General features: G+C 45.8%; 3 protein-coding genes across 4 annotated transcripts; 2 read left to right on the top strand and 1 right to left on the bottom strand.

Annotated features, from left to right (window-relative positions):
• Positions 1-2: 2 nt before the first annotated feature.
• On the top strand, positions 3-2,176 carry LOC133841831 (E3 ubiquitin-protein ligase NRDP1). 2 transcript variants are annotated; one of them, XM_062274597.1, is made up of 5 exons: positions 3-242; positions 321-463; positions 1,018-1,462; positions 1,525-1,690; positions 1,742-2,176. In XM_062274597.1, exons 1-5 carry the CDS (start codon positions 153-155, stop codon positions 1,858-1,860), a joined length of 963 nt encoding a protein of 320 aa, XP_062130581.1. In that variant the 5' UTR covers positions 3-152; the 3' UTR covers positions 1,861-2,176. The 2 variants fall into 2 exon arrangements, with proteins under 2 accessions (XP_062130581.1, XP_062130582.1); XM_062274598.1 differs by having other exon boundaries at positions 5-242; positions 1,757-2,176.
• A 950-nt stretch (positions 2,177-3,126) lies between these two features.
• LOC133841840 (uncharacterized) lies at positions 3,127-4,382 on the top strand. Its single transcript, XM_062274612.1, has 2 exons — positions 3,127-3,520; positions 3,592-4,382. Exons 1-2 carry the CDS (start codon positions 3,403-3,405, stop codon positions 4,221-4,223), a joined length of 750 nt encoding a protein of 249 aa, XP_062130596.1. The 5' UTR covers positions 3,127-3,402; the 3' UTR covers positions 4,224-4,382.
• LOC133841797 (U5 small nuclear ribonucleoprotein 200 kDa helicase) lies at positions 3,756-11,635 on the bottom strand. Its single transcript, XM_062274534.1, has 6 exons — positions 11,470-11,635; positions 10,666-11,361; positions 5,779-10,522; positions 5,546-5,720; positions 5,196-5,478; positions 3,756-5,136 (listed from the first exon to the last, which is right to left on the bottom strand). The coding sequence occupies exons 1-6, from the start codon at positions 11,512-11,514 to the stop codon at positions 4,651-4,653; spliced, it is 6,429 nt and encodes a 2,142-aa protein (XP_062130518.1). The 5' UTR covers positions 11,515-11,635; the 3' UTR covers positions 3,756-4,650.
• Positions 11,636-11,642: the final 7 nt, after the last annotated feature.

The following is an 11,642-nucleotide window of genomic DNA, read 5'->3' as shown; positions in this document are numbered from 1 at the left end:
ATGTTTAGTGAAATTGTTGAGCACTAACACAAAACTTCACAAGCGCAGCAGCAGCAGCAAAAAAAAATAGTAAAAGATTTTGCAATTTTTTTCGAGGAACTCAATAAATGTTGATGTAGCACATCGAGCACGCAGTGAAATAGCGCTTGCAAATGGGCTACGATGTGAATCGCTTTCAGGGCGAAGTGGACGAGGAGCTCACATGTCCCATATGTTCAGGAGTGCTGGAAGACCCGCTTCAGGTTTGCACAACAACTCCAATAACAACAAACATTTGTCGCTTGCTTTCAATTAGAACATCTTCCAATACTCTCAACTAGGCGGTCATGTGTGAGCATGCCTTCTGTCGTGGCTGCATCAATGAGTGGCTATCACGTCAGCCCACCTGTCCAGTGGATCGCAATGCATTGACCACATCCAATTTGAGAGCAGTGCCGCGCATATTGCGCAACTTGTTGTCCAGGTAAGTCACCATCGCCCACACGGCAAGTGCAAGTAGTCAGTGTTTATATTACTGAGATATCCGCTAACGAAATTTGTGAAATAAATAGTATAGAAGAGCAATAACGGGTGCAACTACACTAGGCAGATCTTGAAATTTGTTCATTCGATATTATGTTTCCCAAAATTCGTATCCATAGCATTCAAATTATGCTTGCTATTCGATTTACTTCGGTTAGAAATGCGACATTTTTAAATTCAAGAACAAAGACTAAAAAGTAGTTTTCCAAGTTTTAGTAGCTTAAGCAAGTTTATGAGATCTTTGTGTTTACTACGATGGACAGTTACAATAGGCAAACGAATATGTTTATGTTTCACCAACTCGCAGCAATAGCTCGGATCGAATTTGCTTAGAATTTATTGTTCTATTTATTTGTTTTCGAGGGAGAAATGGTTCATTGTTACATTATAAAACAAACATTAAATTATTCTTAATGTAAATCGAATTTCATTTAGTTGGAATGACCTTTTACCCAACGGTTATCGCAGATAATAAAGAAATATACTTTATTGCAGGTTGTCAATTACATGCGACAATGCGCCATATGGCTGCACTGCGGTGCTCAAACTGGATGCCTACAACTCACATTTGGAAGAATGTGTGCACAATCCGAAGCGTCCGTTTCCCTGTGAAAAAGGCTGTGGCTTCGATATACCGAAGGACGAGCTCAAGGATCACAATTGTGTGCGCGAGCTGCGCACATTGATTGTGAAGCAAACGGAGCAAATGGGTCAGCTGAAAACGGAACTAACGGATCAACAATTAACCATAAATGAATTGAAGCGCGAATTGCAGCTCTTTAAGGATTTTATGCGAGCAATGCGCGTCTCTAATCCGGCCATGCGTGCCATTGCTGATCAAATGGAACGGGACGAGGTGATACGCTGGAGTAGCGCCCTGGCCAGAGCGCGTGTTACACGCTGGGGCGGTATGATCTCGACTCCCGACGATGCACTACAGGTGAGTTGCTTTTAAGACCTGTAAACCCTTAAGATACTACAACTTCGTACCATTTCCCTTAGCTAATGATAAAGCGAGCGCTGTCGGAATCCGGTTGCCCTCCCCACATACTCGATAGCCTTATGGAGAACTGCCACGAACGACGCTGGCCCCGTGGCTTGAGTTCGCTGGAAACGCGACAGAATAACCGACGCATCTATGACAATTATATTTGCCGGCGCATACCAGGTGAGTGATCAATATGAAAACCCCAAACACTTGGTGTTTGACCAATCAAAGGCTTTGTCGTTGTAGGCAAACAGGCGGTGCTAGTGCTCAGCTGCGACAACGTCCACATGACTGAGGATGTTATGGTCGAGCCGGGACTGGTGATGATCTTTGCGCATGGCATCGAATAGCTATTCTGTATGGAATAACCAAGAACAGAAGCTACAATTCAACTACATAATTAGCAATTAAATAACTATATTGATTGTACTATATCAAAAACAGTGCTCAGTTTTTGTTGTTTCCTTTTGACCTAATGCATAAGTCTTAACCACAATTGTCATATTTGCATCAGCATCATCGTTAGCATTAAGACAAAACTCGAAAAAAACATCTCGAAATCTCCAGGGGAAAAACAAACCATTCAAGCGCCTCATAACAACTATCAAGTTGTAGCAAACTAATTATCTAAATTAAATTATATATTGTTTCGTATATATACAATAATGCATTCATATTCCATTTATACATTACACATAAAGATAGCAAAACATATTTTTTTAATTAAGAGATCTCAACAAACAGAATAACAAACAAATTTTGTTAATGTTCACTTTGAATTCTTTGGCGATACATAGAACTTTGTGTGTCTATTAATTAATTAATTATTTGTGTCTTTTTATTTAAGAAATTTACAACATTTACTTAATTATGGATTAAATTAAATGATTTTTAAGAGAGTATAAATGAGGAGCATTTTTATTCACTTCTAAAGGGAAGGACGATCAGGCTAACTTTGGAAATAGATAAATACATTTCTTATATTAATCTGTTTTATGGAATTATTTCACATATAGAGCTTGAACACACTTTTATTTACGTTACTCATGCGGAAGTTATTCAGCTAAAAAATGCATAAAAAAAAATAATGAAAATTTAAGAGACCGCTAATTATATTTTTTCTTGTGCAACATTTGTAATTAAGTAATATCATTAAAAAAAAGTTTATCGTCGTTAGCTGCAGATTATTTTACTAAACGATTGTCAGCGAGCATTTCTCAGCAACAGCTGCGCAATCGCTTTAAAAAGTTCACTGGGTTGTGCCTAATCTCCTCATCGCCCCCACCACCAAACGCACACACACACCTGAAGGCAGAACAAACACTGTCAGACAGACACATCATACACACACTCATCCAAGACCATGCACAAATGCACGCCTAAAGCCAAGAGTTCTGGGCATCATCTGTTCCCGAAAAGGAAATTCAACAACAACGAAATGAAACTAGTTCCTGCATGAGCTTTGTGAGAAAACGACAAGAAACCGGTTACAAACATTTTGTGGACTTGTTTTTTTCCGCGATAATTATACAAAACAAATAACAAAAGAAAACAAAAAAAAATTGGTTAAAATTTGATTTTGTTTCTCTGCTTGTTTTGTTACATATGCCAAAAAATTTATTATCATACAGCCAAATCCGAACATTTAAATATTTATAAGCTCAATTAACAGCTTAGCAGCCGCAGCTAGTAAAGCCATCAGCAAAAGGGGGCGCCCCCTGGCGTTTGAAAAGTGAGAGTTTAGATTTTATGAGTGTGTGTGTGCTTTGGAATAAACCGCAAGCACCCAGCACAGCTTCCAACAGTCGTTACTGGCGCTGCCTAGCTGACGGACGTGTTGTGCTCGTGTCTTCGATTAACGAACGAACGATCGAAAAACAATCAATAACGAAATGAATTTCTCAATTTGTATGCTAATCTTGGCCACCGTTTGCCTATCGGCGACGTTGACGTTAGCGGCGCCACAGCAGCTGTCGCAGCGCAATGAGAAGCAGGTTCAGGTTCAATTGCGTAAGTGTCATCAAATATTGTATATTAATATTTAGCGATTCCTATCGACCACTTAACTAATCTACACACAGCTTCCGAGGGTGTCACCATCGAAGAAGTTGTTCTCGAGTCTAATCTCCACATCAAGCCCAAAACCAATCTGAATGTGAGACGCGTGCGTTCCGCGCTGGAAGAAACTCTCAATGGTATCTACGCGACTCACAAGCGTGTAAAACGTCAATTTTTCGGAAACCAACCTTTTGGGTTTAATGGAGGCATAAATGCAGGAACAAATGCCGGTGCTGGTGGCGCCAACTCTGGCGTTGATGTGGGGGTCGGTCCTAATGGCGGTAATGCCAATGCCAATGTCCAGCTGAATCCCTTCAATGAGCCGGGCCCGAATGGTTACAATCAGGAGCAAACTGCTTCAAATGGTGCAGCCAGCGGTCAATTTAACAATGGGTTCGGTCAAGGCTCCTCAGCGGCCATTGGTCAGGCTCAGGGCTTCCTCTCTCAAAACGGCGGCAACACTTTTGGTGCCCAGTCCGCAAGCACATCGACACAATCGCAATTTGGCAACAGCAACGCTGCTAGCGCCGGTCTAAGCCAAGTCTACCGTTTGCCCAATGGCCAGACCATAAATTTTGCGTCCAGCAACAATTTTGCCAACAATGGATTTAATAATGCCGGCAGCCACGGTTCATCTGTGTCTGTGAGCGGTTAAAGAGTTTAATCTTGTAATCATATTCAAAAAGTCAACAATTAAAATGCGCTCTATTTAACTGCAAATATTTATGAAAGCACTAGAAATCGTTATCAAAAATTTAAACTTGTCGCTAATCGCCATTTTGTACTCTTCAAATATATCGATAACTATCTTAAATTCGTTTTGATTTCATTGGTTTTCTAAAGTCATCGATTTCGCGCTTAATCGTAATCGCCTCGGTCTTCAATTAACGATTTAAAGCTGGCTGTCTATGAAAGCCCTAAAAAATTGATAAAATTTAAATTGTGCCCGACTTTAATATTTCTTCGCCTTTTTTCTATCAGAATCCAGTTAATAATTAATAAACTCAGTTTGTTCTCTTTTTTTTGATAAAAATTATGGTTTTGGTTTATTGTTTTGTGTTAAAGAGTTATCGCTAGAGAACTTATTCGGACTCGCTTTCGCTCTCCGACTGGAAATCTCCCACCTCAATGGAGAACTTATACTCCTGATCGCAACCCAAATATGAATCGCTCATGTAGTACAATGTATAATCATGTTTACCCGGACTGGGAGCTACAAAGTCCAACTTAACCTTGGCCTTTTGCTGCAGAGTCAATCGTTTAATGGAGAGCAGGGAATTAGTCTTCGGATCCCCGATGACCACCCACCAGCCCTCTTCACGTTTCTGCGGGAAGAAGGGCGCAATCACGGGACCAGTAACCTCATCCTCACGCTCCAGTTGTACGACCACATTGACCGTTGAGCCGGAATTGATGCGATCCTTATCGACCACCTCGTAGTTGAGTTCAATGTTAGGATAACGGTTGCAGAAACGTGCCACATCAGCCATTTGGGCATCGGACAGCTGCAGTAGCCGCGTACGATCCTCATCCTCCAGTTCCATAATATCGAAAACGGTTTCGATTTTCTGCAAATGTTTAACGATTAGTTCCAATTCAATCAGAGGATGTATTTTAAGATGTTTACCTTATCTGTGCAGCGTTTAGTGATCTCGGCACTAAAGTGTGGCAGCTGCCGCAGATACGAGTCCTTGCTCCACATGGCCTGCGTGACCATCTGAGCCAGTTCCATGGCAGCCACAGCAGGTGATAGCCAACCATTCGAGCTGAGTACATCCACACAAGCCTGGATGAGGCGTATGGCCTTGCTGAGGATTTGTTCGGTGTCGCCTTGTAGCTCGGGACCCAGTTGCAACCTGGACAGATGTGCTTGGAGCAGCAGGTTGGTCTTAATGTGAGGATCATTGAATCTATCGAGGGATTGACATACGAAATAGTTAAGAATTTGCAAAGAAAACACTATTAAATTATATATACTTGGGTGCAGTTTCATTGGGTCCCGTGAGTTTGTTTGGTAAACGTTGGGATAGCGTCCGCAACACCTGCTCCTCATGATGCCTGACCACCACATCCTCGTACTCCGCAGCTGACGAAATGATCTCCAGCAGACCACGCACCTTGGTCTTGCTATTCAGCGACAAACTGAAAAGCTCTAAAGAGAAATGAAAACGTTTGTATACTGAATTTAATAACAACAACGATTTACATACCAATCGTTGTGTAGTTGATGTAGTAGTAGGCCGCAATCATGCCCAGATTGAGTGGCAATGTGTCCATGTCGTCCTCCACACTAATACACTTCGACTGCTCCAAATCGCTAAGTGTATTCTCTACCAATTCTGACAAATGGTCAGACAGATGACGATGCGTAACGCCCTGCAGATTGTAATAGTTGGGATTCTGTGTCAAGCGTCGATAAAGGAACGTCCAGGTCAGGTAATCCACAGCATCCTGCTTGTTCTCAATGGTTTTGGTGACCACCTCGGCATTGAAATGATCGTGCATACGATGATCCAAATGGCTTTCGATGGGCAAAGGTTCGTTGATGAACTTCTTGAAGAAATCCTTTTTGGAACTCTGGCACATGAGCACACACTTGGCATCCGCATCCTCGTTGGGTCGATTGGCGCGTCCGATCATCTGCAGCACATCCGTAATGGGATAATCCTCATACGAGTGATTCTTGCCATTGTAGAACTGTGTGTCCATGACAATAGTCAAATGCGCCGAGATGCTCATGCCCCAGCATAGATCACGCGACACAACAGCCAGTTGCACAGCGCCCGAATCGAATAGTTGCTCCACCAGACGATGATCCGAGGCAGACAAGCCTTCATGCAGATAAGCCACACCCTGAGCCAACGTCTCCTTGAGCGTCTTGTCCGACATGCGTTCGAGGAAAGGTTGTATGTCCTCCTCCTCAGCGTGGAAGAAGCGATTCGGCTGCAGATCCGATGCGGCATACGTGAGTATATCGATGGCTGTTAACCTAGCTTGTTTCCGTGACGAGACAAACACTATGACAGGCTTGTGAGCGCTGTACTTGAGAATGGCATTGTACACGGGCTTCGACATTGTGGCAATGCGTGTGGCATTATGGGTGACATTGAATCCTTGGATGTGCAGCTCCAGCGGAATGGGACGCACACTCGGATGGAAATTAAATGTGCAATTTGGATTGCATCCCAGCCATTGAGCCACATCGCGAGCATCAGTAAGAGAAGCGGATAATGCTACAATTCGAATTTGTTTCTCAATCTGAGAGCTAATGTAACGCATACGAGAGCAGACGATCTCCATGACGGGTCCCTCCTCGCCGCCGACCAGCTGCAGTTCGTCCACAATAAACAGTTGTACTTGTTGCACATTCTTGCGCTGCTTCCAACGACGCGATAATACATCCCACTTGTCCGCTGTAGTAATGACCAGTTGTCCCTTGGCAATCAGCTTTAGATCCGTTCCAGTTTCGCCCGTCAGCTTCACCACCTTGATGTCCAGTGCACCAAACTTGGCATGCCAATCGGCAAACACCAAATCGGCGAGCGCTTCCTGGGAGACCAAATAAACGCAACGTCCGTCGGTGCTTTGGCTGAACAGTCGCATGATGGCAAACTCGGCAATTGTCATCTTACCGGAGCCTGTTGGAGCGCCCACAAACACATTGTCATCGCTGTTGTAGACGGCATTAAAGACTTGCGTCTGAATGGGATTGAATTGCGGAAAGCGTTGATTGTAGAAAGCTTCAAATTTGGGTTGACGCAAAGCGCTTATGGGCAGCGGTTGCAGATCCAACAGCTCGGTGGGCGGCATGTTCTTCTCGGGTAGTATTAGATGCCGGAAAGAGACGGGCAACTGAGTCTCGGCGCCAATCCAGCGATCGGAGACAATACGCAGAAAATATTGCGGTGGCAACGGCTCAAAGACGGGCACAAAGAACTTCAGCTGATGCTCGTCCTGTGCATACTTATGTTTGAGCAAGAAGAACTCATGATGCAGTATAAGTTCCGAGTCCACATCTTCGATCAGCACCCAGAAACCCTCAGATTGGCCGTGCACTTTCTCATCCCACTGGAAATCCGGTGTGATGGTCAACTCCACACGCAGCGTGGCTCTTGTGATCGGTTGTATGTGCGTGGACAGCTCCAGCTTAGGGAACTGATGCACATACTTATGTATGGTCTTGCCCAGCTTGGGCACGCGTATCAACTCGCCCAACTCGTGCGGTTCCAGATCATAGAGACGCGCCCATGGGAAGTGCTTCTTCTCCAGCTTCTTGGCAATTTCGTCGGGCATCTTTTTGAACTGTCGCAAGGGCGTCATCGATTGCCACATGCGACGATCAATCATCTTGCAGAGCGTTAGCGTTTTGTCCGCCAACTGCGCCCAGCCGCGGGTAAGCACAATCTCAAAGATGGCGCGCATCAGACGCGCTGCGGATTGTGTGATGAAAACCATGTCGGACATCAGTGCAAAGCCCTCCAGTTTCAACTGCGAGATGTAGGCTTGCAGTAGCACATTCACCTTGGCGCTGTGCTCCTCGATGGACTCCTTAATGGGTATGGGCACGCGTTCCATCAGCTTCTGCAGCTCCAGTTTTTCCTCCTCGCGCACAGAAATGTGACGGAACTCCGAAGAGAGCGAAAACACGCGGAAAAGTTCAATCTCGCTGAGAGTTTGCTTCAACAGCTGATTATAAGTCAACATGGTTTCGTGCGTTAAATAATAATGCGATGCAATGCGTCCCAGATCCGTCACCTGGAAGTGTCCCGTTTTGCGTTCGTATTTCACTAATCCACTACGCTCCAAGCAACAGGCTGCCGTATGCAATAAATCCGCACGATGCTGCTCCAGCATGGGATCTGCTTTGATGGCATCATGTGAGACGCCGTACAATGTTGGATTGCGCAGCATGCGTATGTAGAGATAGGTGTAACCCAGCCAGTTGACAGCATCCTGTAGATGCTGCACAGTGCCCAGCACAATTTCTGCATTCAACATGTCCGGCAGCTTCGAGATGAACTGTGATTCAATAGGCAACTGTTGATTCAACAGCGACAGGTAAAACTGTAGTTCGCTGTGATTGGTGATCAAGATTCCCTCGCCCTTGGTGTCGTATTGGGGACGACCAGCGCGACCCAACATCTGGAGCACATCGAGCGCACTCAACTCCACCCAGCGTCCCTTCTCCGGATTATACACCTGTGTGCCCTTGATAATGACCGTATGCGCAGGCAGATTGACACCCCATGCCAAGGTGGCCGTCGACACCAGCACTTGGATGTGACGATCCGCAAACAGATCCTCAACGAGTGTACGATCCACACGCGTCATGCCAGCGTGATGTATAGCAAAGCCATAGGGCAATAATTCCTTTAACTCGGTGTTTTTCACTTGCTCTGCTTCCGTGCGCAAGACTTCCATGCTCGCTGAACCTTCGCGTAAAAAGCTGCCCAACGTATCCTGTTCCAGGCACATGTCTCTAACGGCTCTTGCGGTTTTGCCTGTCTCCTTACGTGAGTGCACAAATACAAGCACTTGATTGCGACCAGCATGTTCCATGGTTTTCTCATACACAATTTCGTTCATGACCTGGAATCTCTTCAGCGCCTTCTTCTCGGTCACACCAATATATTGCTGTTCTAGCGCAACGGGACGATAACTGTTGTCAAAATAGAAGAGTCCCTTATCCGGCTTTACACGCAAAAACGTAGCCACATCTTGGTAGTTGGGCAGTGTGGCTGACAAGCCAACCAAACGCACATCCTCCTGTGTGGTCTCAATGTTGCGGATGGTACGTGCAACGAGTGCTTCCAGCACTGGACCACGCTCGTCGTGAAGCAAATGGATCTCATCGATGATGACCAAACGTACTAGACTCACAAATGTGCGTTCACCGCCCTTGCGTGTGATGATATCCCACTTCTCTGGGGTGCAGACAATCACTTGCGTAGCTGCGATCTGTTCGCGCGTCAATTGATGATCTCCCGTCAACTCGGATACCGTCAGATTGTAGCAGGCCAAGCGTCGGCCAAAGTTGCCAACCATTTCCTGTACCAGCGATTTCATGGGGGCGACGTAAATGATCTTGAAGTCCTGCGCATTGATGGTGCCGTCCTCGTTGATGTGCTTACCAATCTCACGCATCATGGTGAGCAAGGCCACATTGGTTTTACCTGCTCCCGTTGGCGCACACAACAGCATGTTCTCATCGCTGTCCAAGGCCGCTTTGTAAAGACGACTCTGTATGCGATTCAGCGTCTTGAAGCCATCGAACACCGGCTGCACATACTTGGGGAGCTTGTCAATGGGCTGGAGCTCTTCGTCGGCATCGAATGGCACCTGCTTCAGTGCAGGCACATGCACCTCCTCATAGCCTTTGCGCTGCTTGCGATAACTGCCATCGGGCAGTTGACAACGCTTGTTGGCCATGAAATGCGAGCCCTGCGTGAATGCCAACTCGTCTAGTTCGAGCAATTGACGCACGCCAGCCACCTGCCCGGCAGCAGCAGCTCCGCCATCGTCTGCGTCGCCTTTGCCACGCTTATTTGCACGTGCATCTGCCTCTTCTTGCTCATCAGCTTTGCCCGTATCCAATTGCCGCAAGATCTTGGCCAACGCTGTGTTTCCGCGCATCTTTTCCCTGATGCGCTGTCGCTCGCTGTCTGTTTGCGCCGAGGCTAGCATGGTACAGTAGAGAATCATCTGACGGTTGAGCTTTAACTGTTTGATAAAATCGAAGCAGTCATAGCCAAGCAGCAGCACCAATTGATTCTCGCAGTCGCGCTCATCGGCAGCATCCTTTAGAATTTTGAGCACATCAGCTGCCTTGCTCTGCGAAACCATAGCATCTTTGTAGTACTTGCTGAGGCAACGCTGCAGCCAGTAGGCATCAATGTCCAATGGGTGCAGTGAGCGATCCTTTTTCACATTGCTGGCGGCCTCTTCGCTGGCAAGCTAGAAATAAAAAAGTAATTTATATGTGTCTTCATCATATGCGTTTTAGCTACAATTGGCTCGTTTACACTAAGCACTAAAATAAATACAGGCTAATAGTTTTGTATTTCAAAGTCAGATAAAGAAACAAATTGCTAACTCACATTCTCAGCATGCAACGTGTGATCAATGCGTGCTTCTTCGCCCTCATCCTGTGCATCGTCGTCGCGAATCTCGCCATACATATCGTTGTCACTCTCCTCTTCGGACTCCTCGAACTGCACATTGATACCGTAGGTTTCGTCAATTTGCTCCTCATTGTTGGTGGCTGCTGTAAGCGCATTTACCGCATCGCTGCCAAAGTCTGTAATCTTCTTGCCCAGATTGACAAGCAGTGCAAAGCGTTCATCCGTCACTTCGCCCAGTAAACTGTCCACATCCCGTTTACGCTCACGATCCTTAAGCCGCTCGTTCTTCAACACAGCCAATATTTCATCGGCGGCACCACAAAGAATATCACGCGGCTGATCGCCGAGCGCCTCTTGGATGAAACTTAAGAGTACTTCGTAGGTCTGTCGTGTCTCCTGCGTTTTGGGCCGATACACGATACCCACCATTTCGTCTATGCCTTCCGAGAGCAGAGTTGCACCCTTCATGCGCTCAAAATCGTACTGTGCTTCATCACGTTTCTGACGCTTCACCTTGCGCTCCTCCGTTTTCTCCGGCTTTGTGCGTTGGTACCGATCGCCCATACGGGTGCCATCCAGTTTGCCCACTAGCGAGCATACTTCCCCGGTGGCTTCATCGCGACGTGGTCTTTCAATTAGACGTACATCAGCTTGCAGCACAAGATTCGAGTTCTACGCAAATTGACGAAAAACAAAAGTGAAAAAGTTTTTTCGGCAAACGTTTGCAACGCATGTGGCGGCATTTTTTCCTTTTTTTGCGCACACTTTTCCGGCACTTACCGCTTTGTACTCGTACTGCAATTGACGTGCTGCGGCATCAGCCATGTTGAATAAATGTTTTCCTAGTGTTTTTACTGCACAATTCACTTATTATTTATGTTTTTATCGCGTAAATATTTTGCACCGCCGCTGTTTTGTGCAGCGTGACCACAAGTTGAAAATATACTAAGTGC

The sequence above is a fragment of the Drosophila sulfurigaster genome, chromosome 3 (assembly GCF_023558435.1).
Source record: "Drosophila sulfurigaster albostrigata strain 15112-1811.04 chromosome 3, ASM2355843v2, whole genome shotgun sequence".
In the NCBI taxonomy this organism is placed as follows: domain Eukaryota; kingdom Metazoa; phylum Arthropoda; class Insecta; order Diptera; family Drosophilidae; genus Drosophila; species Drosophila sulfurigaster.
This window is presented reverse-complemented; position numbering and strand designations above follow the sequence as displayed.